Below are 22,003 nucleotides of genomic sequence, written 5' to 3' on the forward strand. Positions count from 1 at the left end.
ATCAAGAATCATTGAACTCAATCTCGAGGGGGGGGGGAAAGAGGTGTATTCTGTATTTTGATACTGTTAATAAACTAAAATACAATCTCCCCCACGATGTGGATGCTCAGCCCTTGATTGCTTTATTGAGGACGAGTTACTGAGGACAGGGCAGAAAGGTGGAGCTAATAAAGGATCGATGATGATGTTATTGGACGGCGGAGGAGGCTCGAATTGCCCATTCCTTTCTTATCATCTTTGTTCTCATTCTCTGTAGATCAGGGACAACAGTGTTTGCTGCAGTGACTCTCACTTAATGAGTCACTTTCCAATCGCGGAAAGTACGCTGTTATAGTAATTTCCCTTTAATGGGGGCGGGAGCTCTGGTTCGAATCTAGTTCCGCCGCCCACTTATCAGCATTGCTAGTTTTTAAAAGCAGTCAGACAGAAGGCAGACACGGGATTAAATCGGATTGGATATTAAACAGCTGAGAGAGAATAGTTATATATATTTGTTTGTGTGAAAAGAGAAGCTCCCGTGTGTCTTTCCGTTATCTACATCGTCGTTTCCCTGCTGTCTCACATGGATCTGGTGAAGCACATTTACACCGGAGACTCGACTGCCCTCATGGTCAGCGTCCTCAGCCCGCTCGCTGTACTATGGCACCTCGTAGTTGCCCTGATGATACAGTTGAGGGACTTCCTGGGTCTGTCCATCAAATTCCACATGGGTAAGTGGGACAGTGATATAAGCGAAAGCGAGTGCGCTGTTTGAACATTAAACGTGTTTGGTGTCCAGATGACCCTTCTACAGAATTGGTATTCCGGAATCTTGAGGCCCAGAATGTCCATTGCTAATGGATATTTTGGCATTGATCTATTAGAATTTTGATTGCTCGTCTCTGTTCCTCCAGCTCCTGACTAAAGGGGAATTACGGCGACCTGCCCGCCCACTTCCCTTGCTGCACGATTCTGTGATGTAGCATCCTGTCTGCTAATCTACGTCAGTTTTGGAAAGGAGAAATACGTAAAATCCCAGACCTAAATGTAATTTACACTTTCCTTGATCGTGCAGATTAACCATTTACCAGCACTAAAGCCCTCCGGAGCCATTGAAATGAAATGGCAAGTGTCTTGCCTGCCAATATTACATCTCTCAATGCACCTGTCGGTCTGTGAAATTGATCCCTGGGGGAGTAAACAAAATAATTTCCCCAGTACTGGGGACCAGTTTCAACATCGACATCCTTGTGCAATTCCAGAGGACAGTTAGATTTTAGTGTGAGCAAACTTGAAAGCTAATGGTTGCTGTCTGCAATTGCATAATAACATCAGCAATAGAAGCAGGAGTACTGTAGGTCATAATGCCCCTACAGCCTGATCTATTCAAGACGATCAACCATGATCTTGGAGGTCGAGGTGCACCTTCCTGTACTATCCCCATGTTCCTTCATTACCTACGTATCCAAAAATCTATCTCTGGCTTCAATATACTTATTGACTAAACATCCAGAGCTTGAGTGAAGATATTTCTTCTCGTCTCAGTCCTAAATGGGTAACTCAAAATTATGAGACCATACCTCCTAGTTCTATGCTCCCCAGTCAAGGGGGAACAACCTCCTGGCATTTATCCTGTGAAGCCCCTGAAGAATGTTGTATGTCTCAATGGGATCATAATATTATATAATTATTTATTATCATTAAGCCCCTTCAGAACATTAATAGGATCATAATAATTTATTATTAAGCCTCTTCAGAATGTTGTATGTCTCAATGGGATTATCTTGTTTTTCTAAACTCGAGGGAATATAGGGCTAGTCCAATTAATCTTTGCTCATAGACCATCATCTCATCTGACTGAACCTTATTTTCTCTCCCTCTTAAGGCAAATGTACCTTTCCTTCGGTAAGGACTCAACTGTAAAAATATAAGGCCTTGTATTAATTACAGCAAAACCCCTTTAGTTTTGTGCTCCAACCCCTTTGCAACAGAGGGGCTTTACTTAATTGCTTGCAGTACCTATATGTTGGCCTTCTGTGATTCATGTCCAGGGCCCCACTGACTATTAATATTTCTCAGTCTCACTATTTAACAAAACCTTCTGTTTTTCCACCAAAGTGACTAACATGACATTCCTCCATCTGCCAAATCTTCGTATTTAGCCTGTCTAAATCTTCTTGCAGGTTCATTGCACCCTCCTCGCCATTTAATTTCCCATCTAATTTTGTATTGTCAGCAAACTTGGATACATTTCAATTGATCCCCACATCTAAGTTATTGATATAGCTTATAAATAATATGGGAGGCCCAAGCACTGATCATTGCAGCAATTTGCCAACCTGAAAATGACTCCTTTGTTCCTACTTTGTCTGTCTGTCTGTCTGTCTGTCTGTCTGTCTTAGTCAATCCCCAATCTGTGCTAATAAATTCCCGCATCCAATCTCATGAGCCATAATTTTGCGTAATAACCTCTGGTACAACAAGTTACAGAATGTTTCTTTGAAAATCCAAATACATTCGCTGGTTTTCCCTAGTATCCACCCTACCAGCTTTTATTCATTTGTGTGGTGTGAATGTCACTGAAAAGACCGGAACTCATGGCCCAGCCCCAATTTGAGAAGGTGGTGATCAGCTAAGCCCCTCCCAAGTACTTCTCCAACCAAAGGATGTTCTTAACGCTAGCCCCGAGCAGGCAGCACAACCTTTAGAACTATTGGTTATAGTTGCATGAAATTGCATCTGTTCCCCTGTGATCATAATATTTTGTCTACCCCACCCCCCAAAAAAAAATATATATCCCAGTACTGTGATGGCATGAGCAGTTTGGTCATCCATTCTACAGTCTTTATCCTCGTCCATTCAGGTAAGCATCTCCAATCTTTTGGTTGTGGATAAGACAAGGCTCCTCCAACATTGCAACTGGAGTTCTTTACCTGACTCGCAGCCAAATCCGACTATGCCTGACCACTAACAAAATCTCTGCCACTTACTAACCTTTTTTTAAAAAAAAAAATGTAGAGTTCCCAATTCATTTTTTTTTTTCCAATTTAGCATGGCCAATCCATCTGGCCTGCACATCTTTGGGTTGTGGGGGCGAAACCCACGCAAACACGGGGAGAGTGACCCAGAGCCGGGATCGAACCTGGGACCTCGGCGCCGTGAGGCAGCAGGGCTATGCCACTTACTAACCTGAGGGGTGTGACTGCCTCCAGAAACTGTGTCCAGATAACTTTCCTCCTCCCTGACTCAAAGCAGGAGATCCCTGAGCTGCGAATGCTTACTGCAGACGAGGTTAAACAATCTGATAGTAGTGGCACAGTGGCTAGCACTGGGACTGCAACACTGAGGACCCGGGTTTGAATCCCGGCCCTGGGTCACTGTCCGTGTGGAGTTTGCACATTCTCCCCGTGTCTGCGTGAGTTTCACCCCCACAACCCAATGATGTGCAGGCTAGGTGGATTGGCCCCTCTAAATTGCCCCTTAATTGGGGAAAAAAATAATAATTGGGTACTCTAAATTTATAAATTTAAAAAAAAAAAAAACAACAACAACCTGGTGGTTTCTTACTGCAAGATCCATGCCATTAATGTCTGTTGAATCTCTTAATGACACCCAAGTAGTTTTTGGAATGATATACTGAACTCTAGCATACGTTCCTGTTAGAGGAGTGATTTTCAGGGGTGAGGAGTGTCTTGAAATAAGCCTTGATTCTTGCTTCCGACCCAGTGCAGTTTGATGTTTCCGATGTCCATGTGGACATTGTGATGCTTTGACTGGCTGAATATTCTGTGAACTTTTCTGTGTAGGCAGACACATGAAGTCTGTTGGCATTGTGGTGAACGTATTGCTACTGCAATTCACCACTGTATTGTACTGTATTATGTTGAGGCCCCTGTGGGCTCCGCCTGTGGCTCCGCCCCCTCAGGGATGGTACATAAACCTGCAGCCTGTAGGCGGCACTCAGTACAGAGCAGTCGCAGGCAGGCACAGATCTAGCTTATTAAAACCACTGTTCACTTCTACTAATCGTCTCGTGTGAATTGATGGTCGCATCAATTTAATAAGCTAAGATATCGCAATGGAAGCCGCCCTCAAACCTGATCGACTGGAACTCGACACAGGCAGCTGGAGCCAAAGGAATCTTCTCACATTGGCTCCGCTGCTTTGAGGCCTACCTCGCCTCCTCCTCGCCCGCCATCACCGAGGCACACAAGCTGAGTCTCCTCAACGACCGTGTGAGCCACAGACTCTTTCTACTAATCAAGGACGCGGCCATGTACGCAGACGCAGTTGTGATCCTGAAAAGACATTACGTGAGGCAGGTGAACAAAGTGTTCGCATCTCCTCATCACACGCCGTCAACGCCCTGGGGAATAGCTGGAGGAATATCTACGCGACCTGAGTGTACCCGCTCGGAACTGTAACTACAAGGACGTCACGGCCTCTCAGCACATGGAACTCTCCATCCGGGACACCTATGTGGCTGGAATCCGGTCCAGCTATGTCAGACAGCGCCTGTTCGAAAAGGGCGCCCTCTACCTAGAAGAGACGGTAAAACCACCCACCTCATTAGAGGTTGCCTTCCAGACCCTAAATGCTTTCCCCTCCGACCACGCAATTTCCTCGTGGGTGCCGGAGGCGCGGCCATCACCCGACCTGAGGTGTCCCAGGCGTGTGTCGCGTAGCTGCCCGCCCAACCTGGGGGGCCGCCGTGTGACCTACTGCGACAAGAAAGGACATTTTGCCAAAGTCTGCTTGGCCCGTCCCAAAGTTCCAAAATCGCAGGCGTGACTCAGACCCCACAGCGTGGCTGTGTGCCTGCTGCTACCACCCCCTTCTGAACCGTCATCCGCCTTGTGTTATCCGTGGGGGCCGCCATCTTCAACGCCAGCCGACATGTGCGACCGACGGGGGCCGCCACCTTGAGACCACGTCACTACCACCGACCACCCCGGCTACCCGCAGCTCGGCACGATCACTCTCGACCAGTCACGGCCCAAGCACCTCAAGAACTCCATGATGACCGTCCGGGTCAATGGGCAGGAAACACCCTGTCTGTTTGACTCTGAGAGCACGGAGAGCTTCATCCATCCGGACATGGTAAGGCACTGCTCCCTCCAGATTTCCCCTGCGTACCAAACAATCCCCCTTGCTTCCGGATCACATTCAGTGCAGATTTGGGGGTACTGTGTCGCGAACCTCGCGATACAGGGTGCCGAGTACGCCAATTTTAAACTCCATGTCCTTTCCCATCTCTACGCTCCTCTCCTGTCAGGACTGGATTTCCAGTGTAACCTCAGAAGCCTGACCCTGAAGTTCGGCGGACCCCTACCCCCTCTCACCGTATGTAGCCTCGCGACCCTTAAGGTCGCCCCTCCCTTGCTCTTCGCGAACCTCACCTCCGACTGTAAACCCGTCGCTACCAGGAGCAGGCAGTACAGTGCCCAGGCCAGGACTTTTATCAAGTCCGAGGTCCAGCAGTCCTGAGGGAGGGTATCATCGAGGCCAGCAATAGCCCCTGGAGAGCCCAAATGGTGGTCGTCAGGACCGGGGAAAAGAACCGGATGGTTGTGGACTACAGCCAGACCGTAAATCGGTACATGCAACTCGATGTGTACCCCCTTCCCCGCATAACTGATATGGTTAATCAGATTGCACACTACCGGGTTTTCTCCATGGTAGAGCTGAAATCCGCATACCACCAGCTTCCCATCCGCCCGGAAGAGCGCCACTACACTGCCTTTGAGGCAGACAGCCACCACTTCCACTTCCTCAGGGTCCCCTTCGGCTTCACCAATGGGAACTAGGTTTTCCGAAGAACGATGGACCGAATGGTTGGCCAGCACGGGCTGCGGGCCACATTCCCTTACTTGGATAATGTCACCAACTGCGGCCATACTTGGATAATGTCACCAACTGCGGTCATGATCAGCAGGACCACGACGCTGAACTTCAGAAGTTCCTCCAAACCGCTTAATCTTGCCTACAACAAGGAGAAATGCGTTTTCCACACAACCCGACTAGCCATCTTCGGCTATGTCGTGGAAAACCTGAGTCCCAGGGTCCGACCCCAACCACATGCACCCCCTCCTGCAACTCCCCCTTCCCCAAGGCTCTGAAAATATGCCTGGGGTTCTTCTCATTATGCCCAGTGGGTCCCTAACTATGCAGACAAAGCCCGCCCACTTATCAAAGCCACCATCTTTCCCCTGATGACTTGAGGCCCACCTGGTCTTCTGCCGCATCAAGGCTAACATTACCAAGGCCGCGATGCACGTGGTGGACGAGTCCATCCTCTTCCAGGTGGAGAGCGAGACGTCGCCCTGGCAGTTACCCTTAACCAGGCAGGCAGGCCTGTGGCCGCCTTTTCCCATACCCTCCACGCCTCCGAGATTCGACACTCCTCTGTTGAAAAGGAAGCTCAAGCCATTGTGGAAGCTGTGCGATATTGGAGGCACTACCTGGCCGGTAGGAGGTTCACCATCATCACCGACCAACAGTCGGTAGTCTTTATGTTCCACAACATACAGCGGGGTAAGATCAAGAATGATAAGATCTTGAGGTGGCGAATCGAACTCTCCACCTATAACTACGATATTGTGTATCATTCTGGGAAGCTCAATGAGCCCCCAGATGCCCTGTCCCGTGGCACATGCGCCAGCGTGCAAGATGACCAACTTCGGGCCATCCACCATTACCTCTGTCACCCGGGGGTCACCCGGCTTCTCCACTTCATCAAGGCCCGCAACCTGCCCGACTCTACCGAGGAGGTCGGGGCCATGACCAGGGACTGCCAAGTCTGCGCGGAGTGCAAGCCGCACTTCAGGTGGGCCTCCCGCCCCTTTGAGCGCCTCAGCGCCAATTTCAAAGGGCCCCTTCCTTCCACTGACCGCACCGTGTACTTTCTCAACGTCGTTGACGAGTACTCCCGCTTCCCCTTCGTCATCCCATGTCCCGACATGATGACCTGTCATTAAGGCCCTGCACAGCATCTTCACCCTGTTCGGTTTCCCCACTTACGTCCACAGTGACCGGGACTCCTCTTTTATGAGCCATGAGCTGCGTCAGTACCTGCTCAGTCAGGGCATTGCCTCGAGCAGGACTACCAGCTACAACCCCCGGGGAAACGGACAGGTGGAGAGGGAAAACGCGACGGTATGGAAGGCCGTCATTCTGGCCCTATGGTCTAGAAGTCTCCCGGTTTCCCGCTGGCAGGAGATCTTCCCCGGCGCGCTCCACTCCATTCGGTTGCTTCTCTGCACAGCCACGAATGAGACCCCTCACGACCATCTATTTGTCTTCCCCAGGAAGTCCATCTCCGGGGTCTAGCTTCCGCCCTGGCTGACAACACTGGGGCCTGTCCTCCTCCGGAAGCACGTGAGGAGCCATAAGTCCGACCCTCTAGTCGAGAGGGTCCAGCTCCTACATGCCAACCCTCAGTATGCCTACGTAACGCACCGCGACGGACGACCGGATACAGTCTCCCTCCGGGATCTGGCACCCACCGGTTCCCCAGCGACCATCAGCAACGTGCGCCCCCCCCCCCCCAACACCGCCTATCACCACCAACCGAATCCCTCATGGCGGGCTACCAGCTGCCCCCCTGGGGATCCTGAACACCCACCCCCCCGCCCCTACTAGGCTGACAACCCCCCCCCCCTTCCCCCATCGCCGACACACCGTGATGAAGCTCCAGACGACACGCTCCTGGAGTCAACGAGTCCAACACCCGTGCCCGCAGCGAAGCCGGAGCTGAGGCGATCACAGAACGATTAAGGTTCTGGACAGACTCGATATGTGAGCCCACTTCTCCCCCGCTGGACTTCAATTTTTAACAGTGGGTGAATGTGGTGAACTTATTGCTACTGCAATTCACCACTGTGTTGTACTGTATTATGTTGATGCGCCTGTGGCTCCGCCCCTCGGGGGTGGTATATAAACCTGCAGCCTGTAGGCGGCACTCAGTACAGAGCATTCGCAGGCAGGCACATCTACCTTATTAAAACCACTGTTCACTTCTACTAATCGAATTGTGTGAATTGATGGTCGCCTCAGGCATGTGGACAAGTAATTGGAGTACTGACCATGCCCATAGTACCATACTGTAGCATCTTTTCAGAGAGTGGACTGAATCGGTATCTGTAAATTATGTAAACCATTGGTGACCAGTTAATATTTCTGTATATTTTAATAATGGCATTGTAGTGGCCAATAAGTCTTTATAGAATCACTCCATCACAAGTGTGGCTGTATGACTGGCCATTCATGTCTGAATATGTATTATATCTGTGGGGATTTTGTTTTGTTTTTCATGTTTAGGCGTGTAGGATTAACAGCCACTTGATCCAAAGAATTATTGAAGTGGATAATTGAAGCTTCCTCCACTCTTCAAAGTCGTGACAGTTCTGAAATTAAAAAGAAACAGAATGGCAATCCGTTCGCTTTCAAATTATTTTTGTTCTGACAAGTGATGACTTCTAGCAATTTGAATGTTTGTTTGCCTTGTTTTTATTCGTAAAGTTATCACATAATAGAGCCATTCAAATCCTAAGGTCTTCCATTTCAATTTAGAGCCAGCTAGCAGGATATAATAAATTTATCTGAACCCTCTTGTACTAGAGAAGGGGAAGAAAAGCATTGACATTGTTGGAAAGTATATGGTTATAGGTTTTGTATAAAGGCACAGTCCAGCAATGGACCATGGCTGGATACCCTGCTGATACTGACTTTATAGGCTCATATGTGTATAGAATGGTTATTTTGTTGGAGTACAGGAGCAGGACTGAAATATATGAATGGATGACACCACAAATTGGTTTATTTTGCAAAGGAGTATAAAAATTGGGAGTAGATGCTGGTGGCGAGGCAAGATTGAATGATGTATGCTGCAACCCCAATTGTACCAAGCATGTGGAGAGAATACTCGTGATGTATCAAACTAGTTGATGGTTTTGCAAAAACCACATTCCTGGGTGTAGAAATTGATTTTCTTTTTCACCATCTCTCAGCATTTTGGGAAAAGGGACAAGATGCGTGTAAGAAGAAAATGGAAGAGTTCTACATTAGTCTTTGACTGTTTGGTCTATCCCCATCCTCATGTTTACATAAATCAAATTTTTTTAAAGTAAATTTAAGAGTACCCAATTATCTCTGTTCCAATTAAGGGGCAATTTAGCGTGGCAAATCCACCTACCCTGTACATCTTTGGGTTGTGGGGGTGAGACCCACACAGACACGGAGAATGTGCAAATTCCACACAGGTAGTGACCCGGGGTCGGGATCGAATCTGGGTCCTTGGCACCGTACTGCCCAGTATGTCTTATTTTTAATGAACAGAATGTCTTATTTTTGATCTGAATTTAAGCAATCCTTGTCAATTTGATGATCTTGACTTTGATATTTTGCAGTTCTTCAATTGTGCAGAACAATGCTTCAAAAGTTTGTAGAAGAGGCACCATCAAGTTGCAGTCAAATTGACAAAATCAAAAGTGACACAGAATTACCAATCTTCCCCTGGTTTGGAGTGGCCAGTACGATTGAAAGAAGTTGCCCACAGTGCAGTTCTATGAAGCAAGACAACCTAATTCATTCACAGTTGAACTTCACCAAATGTAACTTTAACAACAAAGGATTCTCTGAGGCTCCAATCACATCAGAAGAAAATGTTCAATTAAGTCCCGAGGGGAACAACAGTCAGCATTATCTGAACCGGTCCAACCAAGATCATTTCAGGAATAATGACGACTGTAGTGATGATGACAAATGTATATCTGTCAATCACTTGAGCAGTTGTTGCATAATTCCAAAAGATTCAGTGTTTCCAACCGAATGGAACATGATGACTACTGGAGGAGACTGTGACTCTGAAGAGTGGGAAGACTCTGATGAAGATTCTGACACTGTGTACAGCAGTGATGATTCTTTTAGTGAAGGAAGTGATCAGGAACTGGACGAAGTGGTCTGGAAATCTTTCTTTACTGCTGATCCTTATAATCCTTTGAACTTTACAGCTTGCCTTGCCAGCTCTTCCACAAAAAATGTGATTGTGGATTTGAAAAGTTTGGGAGAATGTGAGAATGGAAGAAAGAACTTGACCAAAGTAAAATTGTCAACATTGCAGAAACCAGTATTATCACAGAAACATTTTAAACACTTCTGCACTGGAGAAAATGTCAGATTTTGTACATGGAGAAAGGCAGCAAGTTCCATAAAATCAGGAGGAGAGAACAAGGAAGTTGAAAAATCAATTGTTAAAAAGGTATTCCATCACCGCAATCCCCATCCTCCCCAATTCCTTTTGCTAATCTATTCTAAAGATTTTCACCATTTCTGTGACTATCTTTTGTTCTTGTACAAAGGCAAGCTAGATGTTAAAAATGCTCAGTAAGTCGGACAGCATCGGTGAAGATGGGAACCGAGTGAATAATTCAGATTGGTGCTGCTTCATCAGAACTATTTGGTTTCTCATTTGATTATTTATTATTTGGCTTGCATCAGCATTTTTGTTATTTGATCACTCCTACCTTGGGGCCCATTATTAATAATAATAATCTCTATTGTCCCAAGTGAAGTGTTGGGTGCTCTGCCACACAGATGAACCAACACGGTTGTGAATGGTACAACGCAGTTTTATTCCAAACATCTATTTACATTGGTAAACTGTTTACTGAGGTTCGATCATGACTCTTGATTCTGTGGACCTATTCCTAATTCTATCTTGTAGTGGCACTCAGCACATGGTGGATGTCTGAGTGGCCTGCAATGAGCTCTGTGCCCTGAGCCGTCTCCTGCTCGAGTGCCCAGGAAGTGTTGTGTTCCCTGTTTTGTACTGTGTATGCTCTTGCCTGTGATTGGCTGTCGTGTTGTGTGTGTTGATTGGTCCGTTGATCTGTCCATCAGGTATGTATGTATGTGCTATGATGTTTACCTGAATATCATAACACCAAGTAGGCTTACTTTAACACTGCAATGAAGTTGCTGTAAAAAGACCCTAGTCGCCACACTCTGGCACCTGTTCGGGTACACAGAGGGAGAATTCAGAATGTCCAATTCACGTAACAAGCACCTCTTTCAGGAATTGTGGGAGGAAACCGGAGGACCCGGAGGAAACCCACGCAGACACTGGGAGAATGTGCAGACTCCGCACAGTGACCCAAGCCGGGAATCAAACCTGGGACCCTGGCGCTATGAAGCAACAGTGTTAACCACTGTGCTACCAGAAACCATTTTTGTTATTCTCCTGGTCCTCTACTTAAAGGTGTTTGTCTCTCATATCTTCTGTTCTGATGCAAGATCATTGACATGAAACATTTACAGATACTGCTTGAACTCCTGAGTGGTTCTAAATTATTCTATTTTAAATTTCCAGATTCTGCTGTATTTTGTCATTTTTCTCTTTCTAAAAAAAATTAGTAAATTTGAGTACGCAATTTTTTTTTTTTTCCAATTAAGGGGCAATTTAGTGTGGCCAAACCACCTAACCTGCACATTTATGGGTTCTGGGGGGTGAAACAGACACTGGGAGAATGTGCGAACTTCACACAGACGGGTCCGGGATCAAACCTGGGTCCTCCGTGCTGTAGTGCTAACCACTGTGCTGCCTGTATCTTGTCATTTTAAACTGGTTCAGCCACCCTGCTCTGCAGTTAATTGGTTTAAGTGGCCTTTCGTCCTCTAAATCTAGAGAGGATGGAGGGAGCATCGGCTAGCAGCCTATTTCTGTTCTCCACTTAGTTTATTGGATAATGATCATAGAATGATTACAGCACAGAAAGAGGCCATGTGGCCCATTATGTCAGTACCAGCTCTCTGCAAGAGTAACTCTGTTCATCCCACTCTCCTGTCTTTTTTGCCTATCCCAATAATTTTATTTTCTCTTCAGATAATTGTCCAATTCCATTTTTTAACAACTATGATTTTGATTCTGTTTCCCCCACAAGGCCATGTGTTCCTGATCCTAACCACTCGTTGTGCAAGATGTTTTTCCCTGTGTCGCCTTTGGTTCTTTTGCCATTATCCTAGATTGGATGTTCTCGACCATTCAGCCAATGGGAACAGATTATCCCTATCCACTCAGTCCAGACTCCTCGTGATTTGATAGAGATGTTCAAAATCACCTCAATCCTCTCTTTGCTGAGCTTTCTTGAATCTATGTAATGGAAGTCCCTCATCCCAGGAACTGTTCTTGTAAATCTAGTGCCTTCATATACTCTATGGTTCCCAGAATTGTGCATAATACTCCAGTTGAGGCCAATCCAGTATTTTATAAAGGTTCACCACTCCCTTCTTGTTTTAGCCTGAAAGCCTTTTATTTTTGATGCCCTGGATCCCATAGGTCTCAATAACCACTTTACCCAATTTCTGCACACAAACCCCAAGTCCTACTATTCCTGCACACTCTTTATAACTGGTTTTGTGTCCCCTCACATTTCGTCTGCCAATGCCCTCTTTAAGCTTATCACTGTCTTCCTTACAGTTCAAGTTTTGTCATCAGCAAATTTTGAAATATTACAGTGCCCTGCACACCCCAAAATTGACATGAATCAGGAAGAGGGGGTTGGCATCGCTGCCTCGTGGCGCTGCAGATCCGGGTTTAATCCTGGCCCGGGTCACTGTCCACGTGGCGTTTGCACATTCTCCTCGTGTCTGCCTGGGTCCCACCCCCATAACCCAAAAGATGCGCAGCGTAGGTGGATTGACCATGCTAAATTGCACCTTAAGTGGGGGAAAAAAAATTGGGTACTCTATTTTTAAGAAATGAATCCAGATGAGCAGTGCTCCTATTCCCAATCCATGCAGAAACCGACTGTATACCTTTCCCGTAGTTCGCCCACATCATAACTCGCTGCCACTGTCTGTTATATAATGAGCTTTTAATTTGCTGAGAAGCCTACTACGTGGCACTTTAGCAAAAACCTTTTGGAAGTTCATGTACACCATATCAACAGTGTTATCCTTATTTTAAAAACTCGAAATGATTTAATTGTGATTTACCCTGAGCAGTTATGTGCAAGTGCTGATTTTCCTTTTAACTAACTAATCTACCTTTGTCTAAGTGACTCAAATTTTTTAAATAAATTGCAAGTGCCCAATTATTTTTTTCCAATTGAGGGGTAATTTAGCATTGTCAATCCACCGACTCTGCACATCTTTGGGTTGTGAGGGTGAGACCCACACAGACCCAGGGAGAATGTGCAAATTCCACACGGACAGTGTCCTGGGGCCGTGATGCAGCGGTGCTAGCCACCGTGTCACCCCTCAAGTGACAATTTTGTGCTACATGTAACTCAACTAAGTATTTAAACCTGGAATTTTTTAAATCGGTATTTTATCACTGAGGCATCTTTTTTTATAAAAAAGACGCTAACATTTTCTACCTGGTGGAATCCCTTTTCTATAATTCATTAAATGTCACTTTGTTTACCTCCTCTTGCATCTTTCAGTATGGCAATCCAAAAGAGCTGGTGTCTCCCAGTGATCTGACAACTGATTAACAGCTCATTTGCACCTTGCTGTTAATCTTGCATAACATCCATAATAAGGCACAACTTTGACTATATATATTAAGCACTTTGAGACATTTACTTTGGTGATCCTCTCACTGCAATTCTACTACATAAATTGGAACATTCAGCTAATAAATGTGACATTTTCTATTTATTTTTTTGCAAACAAAATCTTGCCTTTCTGCTCTGCAGCAAATTGGGGATTTGTATTGTTTCCAAGCCAAAACAATGAGTTTTCTATCACAAATCAAAACCAAATATGTTGTATTTTCATAACACAGGTTTTTGAATGACATGTTTTAGGCATTTTCAAATACAATAGCCGTGAATATAAGCAAACTGAAGGGGAGGTTTTGCCAATCTTCCCCAACCCTGCTTTCTCCGAATTAATCATAGTTGGGATTGAACTGCCTGAATTTGCATACTGCCTGCATCCACCTTCCTTCCAAATTTGCTTCAATGTAATTTTTAAACTGTGGAACTAAGCGGGATGTTCTGACAATATCTTCTGACCACAAAACTGTACAACACCACTAATTTGTGTAAATGCTTTCCCCTAACTCATACTGTCTTATGCATCATTCCTTATGCAGCCTATTAAGAAAGTTGTAGGTTATTCATCCATGAGAAGGAACTGCTGGGGTTTTGTATCTGTTTAGCTGAGTTTCATCCTGCCCTTATTTGACATCTGAAATCCGGACAAATGCCTAATTTGCTGCAGGGCTGAAAGGTACAGATACTTGCTGAATTATTTCTTTCACCCACCCATCCGAATGTTTCATGTTGATGGCATTGTGCTAGTACAGCACTTTTTAATCTCCCAAGTTGTGCTTCTGTAAATTGTAAAATTGGGAGGAGGGACTTTTTCAATATTTTCCTACTGTAAAGTATGGATAAGGGTAGCACAGTGGTTAGCACTGTTGCTTCACAGCGCCAGGGACCCAGGTTCGATTCCCAGCTTGGGTCACTTGTCTGTGTGGAGTCTGCACGTTCTCCCTGTGTTTGCGTGGTGCTCCGGTTTCCTCGGGACATGCTGTTGGGTAATTTGGACATTCTGAATTCTCCCTCTGTGTATCTGAATAGGAGCCAAAATGTGGTGACTCGGTGATTTTCACAGTAACTTTATTGTATTGTTAATGTCAGGCTACTTGTGACAATAAAGATTATTATTAATGGTGGAATAGACTTTAAGGAGTAAATGTTCCTATTTTCCTACACTGATTGCATTGACCATCTCAATAAACCATTTGCAGAACTAGTTTGTGAAATTTAGTTCACTTTCTCATTCTTAAATAATTATTTTTACACTTATTTTTTATCTTTTCCAGCTCCGATTTGCTCCTCTTGTTGAGGTTCACAAGATGGTAACATGGTCCTTTGCATCACGGGAAGCTCGCAGGGGCCAGTGGCTACAGATGGCTCAGGATAGGATCAGATTTCTGTACAGGATTCGGGACACTGAGCAGGCAATTGATTACTGTCTACAGCGAGTTCATAGGAAGAAAATATGGGAACAAAATTCACAGGCACATCAGAACTGAGAAATGAGTCCTCACCCATGTTTAGTCTTGGAAATGTGTGATGGTCAAGCACATACATTGCTGGTCTTCGTTCTACACAATAATGCTGGTCTTCGTTCTACACAATAATGGCTAAGACAGTTCAGTACAATGTTTAATGAGATTTGGGCAATTAGGGAATTTTTTTTGTGTCTGATCATTATTTATTGTCCAGCTGCACAATTCTGTGAAGAATCTTACTTTGGTGTCTATTATTTGTCCAGCACACTGCACAATTGTCATGGAAGGTGGGTTTCTGCAAATGCTAGTTTGGGCAGGCATTCTCCACAAGAAGTGTGGATGCAAGGATAAGGAGTGTCAAGTGATCATTAGTTCTCCAAGTTACAAAGTTACAAGCCCTGTAGTTCAATACAGTCATTTAACTTGCTTATGGAAGATGGACAATATTACCTTTTATTTTTCTTGTTGAATAAGTGGGGCGGAAAGGAAATCACAGTAAATCTTAGATCAACTTACAACAATGAGCTGAGCCGTAGAAAGTTGGCTGAGCACCATAAGAGCAGGAAATATAGTACCCATGTGGCGTTGGACCACCCATGATTAGCATAGAGACCGAGCAATTGGCATTATATCAAATGGCAGCCTTTCTAATCTAGTGAGACTTTATAAACAATTAGTTTAATCTAATACCATTGAGAATATTGGTAATTCAATCAGTCTTTGACGAGGGGGGAAAAAAGCAAACTCAACCAAATTTAACTGAAACACTGCCTGAGGAGGAACAAATTGAGTATCAGTTTTACTTAATGAATGCTTATTGTTCCAGAAATATAATTCCAGAAATATCAGCTTTGTGATGTATTTAAGCATAGCTGGAGTCAGCAGTTGTATAACCATGCAATAAATAAAATGATGCTGCTGAGACACAAACTGGTCGTTTCCCCCTGTGCCTCTAGGATTTATCATATTCTTGCAGTAGCAATTTAACCATTGGTGCTGGCCTGCAGGAGGTTGTGCTTGAATTGCTGACTGAAGTGACTTGGTACTACCCATACAAACAGTTACCATTGGCCTCGCAGATCGTTCCATTACCATTGGCCTCTGCAGATCATTCCCAGCTAATCGTTTTTCAGCAATCTGGAAGTACAAACTTCTGTAAGCAGGAGCCTGTTTCTATGGATGTGTTGACAGATTCTACACCAGGAACAGCCAAATCTCGTGCAGAATGTCTTTTGGATGAAATAGTTTTGTCACATAAATATATAGCATTTGCAGCTTCTGATCAGGATGGCTCATGGAGCTCTATTCATTCTTTTTTTGTTTTTAAATGTATTTATTCAAAGTTTTTGAATAATTTTACAAAACGCTCAAAGGAAAATAATACTAAGAAAGAAGGGCAACATGCCAACAAAACAACTTTACCCTCTAAACGATAAACAGTTTAACAAACTAACACCCAACTCAAAGCGAAATGGGGCATACGCCCCTTACAAAAAGGAAAATAAATCGGCCCCCCCCCCCGCCATGTTGCTGCTGCTGTTGACCTCCACCTAACGCTCCGCGAGAAAGTCAATGAACGGTTGCCACCGCCTCGAGAACCCCTGCAAGGACCCTCGCAAGGCAAACTTTATCTTCTCCAGCCTGAGAAACCCCTGCCATAATCACTGATCCAAGCCTCTATGCTTGGGGGCTTTGCGTCCCTCCACATTAACAAGAGCCTTCTCCGGACTACCAAGGAGTCAAAGGCCAGGACTCCGGCCTCTTTCGACTCCTGCACTCCCGGATCATCCGATACCCCAAATATCGCAATCCCCAGCTCTGTTTTACCCGAGTATCCAAGACCTTGGACATAGCCTTTGCAAAGCCCTTCCAAAACTCCACAAGCGCCGGGCATGCCCAGAACATATGGGCATGGTTTGCTGGGCTCCCCGAACACCTAGCTCTATTCATTCTTAATCAATTTTGAGCCAGAAATAGCCTTATTCTCACGTTGAAAGTTTAACAGTTACGTTTCATTTGTAAATTTCAACCAAAATATTTGGTATGTATCCAAAATGTAGATAATTTTTTCATGAACAACATTTGTATATTAAACAAGTACTGCTTTATTTGCTGCTTTTGTTCAGATTGGCAATTTCAATCTAATATTTGGAGAGCGAAATCCTGTTGCACTTTACTGTAATGTACTATGTAATGGGTTCTGGTGAGATCACTTGTTCCCAGTCTTGGATGCTGCAGTTGCCACGAGGGAGATTGAGCAGCGGAAATACTGGACGCTCACAGAGGGAGGATGAGGAAGTAGAGTTGGGCTCTCAGTCTTACCACGGAGCAATTCTTTTAATTCTTCTTACTGAGGAACAGTGTGTATGAGACTACTCTGCCTTGGGAGGGAGGTACAGCGAGCATGTGGTTTTGCAAAGATGGTGGGTTTCTCCATAGTGTAGTGAGCCATCAACTGTGTACATGGCCTTATGGACACTATGTCTAAATGCAGAGATATACTGCAATCAGGAAGGCGGTTAGTGAATGTCTATCCTGACAGCAGTCATAATGCCTTTATTCTGCACTACTCTGCTATACCATTAAAGCTGTGTCAAGCTAGAGGATGACTGCTGAGGGTTATCCATTCAGTACCTGGCTCCTGACTGATGCACAGCCCAACCACATGTTGGCACCGTGCATATAATAAGAGCAATGCTACCACCCAAAGCATCACTGAGTAGATCAGGGTAGTGTTTTGATGCCCATGTCTGGACTGCCCTAGGTGAACCCTGCAGCACTTGCCTGTGTGTGTGGTAGTTCATCATGGTCTGCTGCATGCCACACAACCCTGCTTTTGTGAGGATACAGCCTTTTTTATTTAGTGAACAATGAAGACTCCCTCCCAACCCCCTTTCCAAGCTGGGTATCTGCGATCGGCTCATTCGACTGAGGTACCAGTGAACACAGCACTCATTTCCTATTCAACAACTGCGTCCACAGCTTGCCTTTCTTATCACAGTGTCCTCTTGGCCATAATGCTGAGATAAAAGCCTAGGTAAAAAAATATTCCAAACTAACTATCAAATGAGCCATTCCAATATTCTGCACAAAAATCAACTCATCACTCTTGCGCCTTTCCTCAAGTGCCTGACCTCAGAGTCCCTTTGCCTGTCCTAGTGTTCTTACACAGTGTACCCCTGTGGCTGCAGCATAGCTGGTGAAAGGCTGCTGATTTCCAGTAGGAGGGATTACAGACGGCCTTAAAGTCATAGAGTCGCACAGTGCAGAAAAGACCGTTCGGCTCATCGAGTCTGCACTGACAATAACTACCCCTACTCTCGCGCTAATCCCACTTGTCCCACATCCTTGAATGTGATGATGTTTCCAGTGCTTGTCCAAGTGCTTTAAAAAAAATAAATTTAGATTACCCAATTATTTATTTTCCAATTAAGGGGCAATTTAGCGTGGCCAAACCACCTAACCTGCCAATCTTTGGGTTGTGGGGATGAAACTCACGCTGACAAGGGGAGAATGTGCAAACTCCACATGGACAGTGACCCGGGTCCGGGATCTAACCTGGGCCCCATCCAAGTGCTTTTTAAAGGTTGATGTTTCCAGCTTCCACTTCCTTCCCAGGCCGTGCATTCCAGATTCTCACCACCCTCTTGAGTGAAAAAGTTTTTTCTTAAACCCCCTCTGAATCTCCTGCCCCTCACCCTAAAACTAAGCCCCCTCAACCAAGGGGAACAGCTGTTCTATTTACCCTGTTGAAACCCTTCAATCTTTAAAAAAAATAAATTTAAGAGTACCCAATTAATTTTTTCCAATTAAGGGGAAATTTAGCATGCCCAATCCACCTAGCCTGCACATCTTTGGGTTGTGGGGGCGAAACCCACGCAAATACGGGGAGAATATGCAAACTCCATACGGACAGTGACCCAGAGCCAGGATCGAACCTGGGACCTCGGCGCCATGAGGCAGCAGGGCTAACCCACTATGCCACCGTGCTGCCCTAAACACTTCAATCTTATACACCTCAATCATATGCCCCTTTTCTGCTCTGAAAACAATCCAAGCCTATCCAGTCTCTCCCTATAGTTCAGATGCTCCATCGCAGGCAATATCCTGGTGAATGAATCTCCTCTGTACCCCTCTAGTGCAATCACCTCATTCCTATAGTGAAGTGACTAGAACTGCACACAGTACTCCAGTTGTGACCTAACCAATGTTCTGCCCATCTCTAACATAACCTCCTTGCTCTTATATTCTATGCCACCACTGATAAAGGCAAGTGCCCCATATGCCATCTTAACTACCTTATTCACCTGTTCTGGCACCTTCAGGGATCTGTGAACAAGTACCCCAAGATCCATCTGTTCCTCTGAGCTTCCTAGTAACCTGCCATTCATTACATACTCCATTGTTCTGTTTCTTCTTCGAAAGTGTATCGACTCACATTTATCAGTGTTAAAGGCCATCTGTCACTGCTCTGCCCATCTAACCAACTCCTCTATATCTTCCTGTAACCTATGACCCTCTTCTTCACTGTTAACCACCCTACCAATCTTGGTGTCGTCTGCAAACTTACTTGTCATTATACTACTTTCCTGTCTATATCATTTATATGTAAAACAATGGGTGGCAGTGGTGCAGTCGTTAGCACTGGGACTGTGGTGCTGAGGACCTGAGTTCGATCCCAGACTGGGTCACTGTCTGTGTGGAGTTTGCACATTCTCCCCATGTCTGTGTGGGTTTCACCCCCACAACCCAAAGATGTGCTGGTTTGGCCACACTAAATTGCTCCTTGGATTGGATTGGATTGGATTTGTTTATTGTCACATGTACCGAGGTACAGTGAAAAGTATTTTTCTGTGAGCAGCTCAACAGATCATTTTTATTTTTAAATTTTTAAAAAATTAATTTATTTTTTAAAAAATAAAAAAAATTAGTGTACTCAATTCATTTTTTTCCAATTAAGGGGCAATTTAGCGTGGCCAATCCACCTGTCCTGCACATCTTTGGGCTGTGGGGGCGAAACCCACGCAAACACGGGGAGAATGTGCATGCTCAACAGATCATGAGAAGAAAAGGCAATAAAAGAAAATACATAATTGGGCAACACAACATACACAATGTAACTAACATAAGCACTGGCATCGGATGAAGCATACAGGGTGTAGTGTTAATGAAGTCAGTCCATAAGAGGGTCATTTAGGAGTCTGGTAACAGTGGGGAAGAAGCTGTTTTTGAGTCTGTTCGTGCATGTTCTCAGGCTTCTGTATCTCCTGCCTGATGGAAGAGGTTGGAAGAGTGAGTAAGCCGGGTGGGAGGGATCTTTGATTATACTGCCCGCTTTCCCCAGGCAGCGGGAGGTGTAGATGGAGTCAATGGATGGGAGGCAGGTTTGTGTGATGGAATGGGCAGTGTTCACGACTCTCTGAAGTTTCTTGCGGTCCTGGGCCAAGTAGTTGCCATACCAGGCTGTGATGCAGCCAGCTTTCGATGGTGCGTCTGTAAATGTTGGTAAGAGTCAATGTGGACATGCCGAATTTCCTTAGTTTCCTGAGGAAGTATAGGCGCTGTTGTGCTTTCTTGGTGGTAGCGTCGACGTGGGTGGACCAGGACAGATTTTTGGAGATGTGCACCCGTAGGAATTTGAAACTGCTAACCATCTCCACCTCGGCCCCGTTGATGCTGACAGGGGTGTGTACAGTACTTTGCTTCCTGAAGTCAATTACCAGCTCTTTAGGTTTGCTGGCATTGAGGTAGAGATTGTTGTCGCTACACCACTCCACTAGGTTCTCTATCTCCCTCCTGTATTCGGACCCATCGTAATTCGAGATCCGGCCCACTATGGTCGTATTGTCAGCAAACGTGTAGATGGAGTTGGAACCAAGTTTTGCCACGCAGTCGTGTGTGTACAGGGAGTAGAGTAGGGGGCTAAGTACGCAGCCTTGCAGGGCGCCGGTGTTGAGGACTATTGTGGAGGAGGTGTTGTTGTTCATTCTTACTGATTGTGGTCTGTTGGTCAGAAAATCGAGGATCTAGTTGCAGAGTGGGGAGCCAAGTCCTAGGTTTTGGAGCTTTGGTATGGGCTTGACTGGGATTATGGTGTTGAAGGCGGAGCTGTAGTCAATAAATAGGAGTGGGGGGGGGGGGGGGCAAATGAGGGGTCCCACGAAAAATGGGGTTTGTATATTTTGCATTTCGGAGAGCTAGTTACCGTCAACTGTTTGGGGTTGGTTTATGGTTTATTGTATTTGGGGTGGAATGTTTTTTTTTCTTTTGTAAAATGTTAATATGCTAAAACTTTGAATAAAAACACTTTTCAAAAAAAGAGAAAGAGTGAGACGAGTTGGAACACAATGTGATGAACGTCTGGGTGAGCTGTGCTCAGATGACTCACCATGTGCTGATTCTAGCTCTTACTCAATACTAGCCTCCAAGGCATGCACAGTGCCAGCATCTGACCTGGGGCTGCACGTGTCAGATCAAGCGGGGCTCATGTGGCTGAGCAGACAGCAGAACTTGGATGTTTGAAAGAAATAACTCAGAAGGGGAAGATTGCTGTGAGGAAAGCAAGCGATCCATGATCACAGCATCAGCAGCTTGCTCATTATGTCAGATAGCAGGATACGAGTGAGCTGGGAGTTGAGAAGGTGCAGAAGGGAGCAACATACCGCCATCCTCAATGTTCCCAGCGACATCAGATGCTGTGGGCCCCATCATGATGCAGAGAGTAGGGTTCGGAAGATTGTGTTGTCCTTGCATACACTCCCTTCCCCCCATGCCCTGCTGACTCTGCTCTGCTTCCTTCTATTGTATACAAGAGAGAGGAAAGAATGTCAGTGGTATTGTAGCAATGTGTTTGGGTGGCATGCTTACCTCAGTTGACTAACTGGAGGTTTTTGTGAGAGCTGGATGTGAGTCTGGGCCTATTGGTAGATGTGAGAATATGATTTGAAGTATGTTATGTCTGAGACTTGAACCAAGGATTGGTGCTGAGTGAGTGATGGG

The 22,003-nt window shown here is 45.4% G+C and overlaps 1 protein-coding gene across 1 annotated transcript; it reads left to right on the forward strand.

Annotated features, from left to right (window-relative positions):
* The first annotated feature begins 323 nt into the window (after window positions 1-323).
* Window positions 324-15,934, forward strand: LOC140384570 (uncharacterized). The gene is made up of 3 exons (XM_072466382.1): window positions 324-710; window positions 9,387-10,237; window positions 14,813-15,934. Exons 1-3 carry the CDS (start codon window positions 563-565, stop codon window positions 15,023-15,025), a joined length of 1,212 nt encoding a protein of 403 aa, XP_072322483.1. The 5' UTR covers window positions 324-562; the 3' UTR covers window positions 15,026-15,934.
* The last annotated feature ends 6,069 nt before the right edge of the window (window positions 15,935-22,003 follow it).

The sequence above is a fragment of the Scyliorhinus torazame genome, chromosome 10 (assembly GCF_047496885.1).
Source record: "Scyliorhinus torazame isolate Kashiwa2021f chromosome 10, sScyTor2.1, whole genome shotgun sequence".
NCBI lineage: Eukaryota > Metazoa > Chordata > Chondrichthyes > Carcharhiniformes > Scyliorhinidae > Scyliorhinus > Scyliorhinus torazame.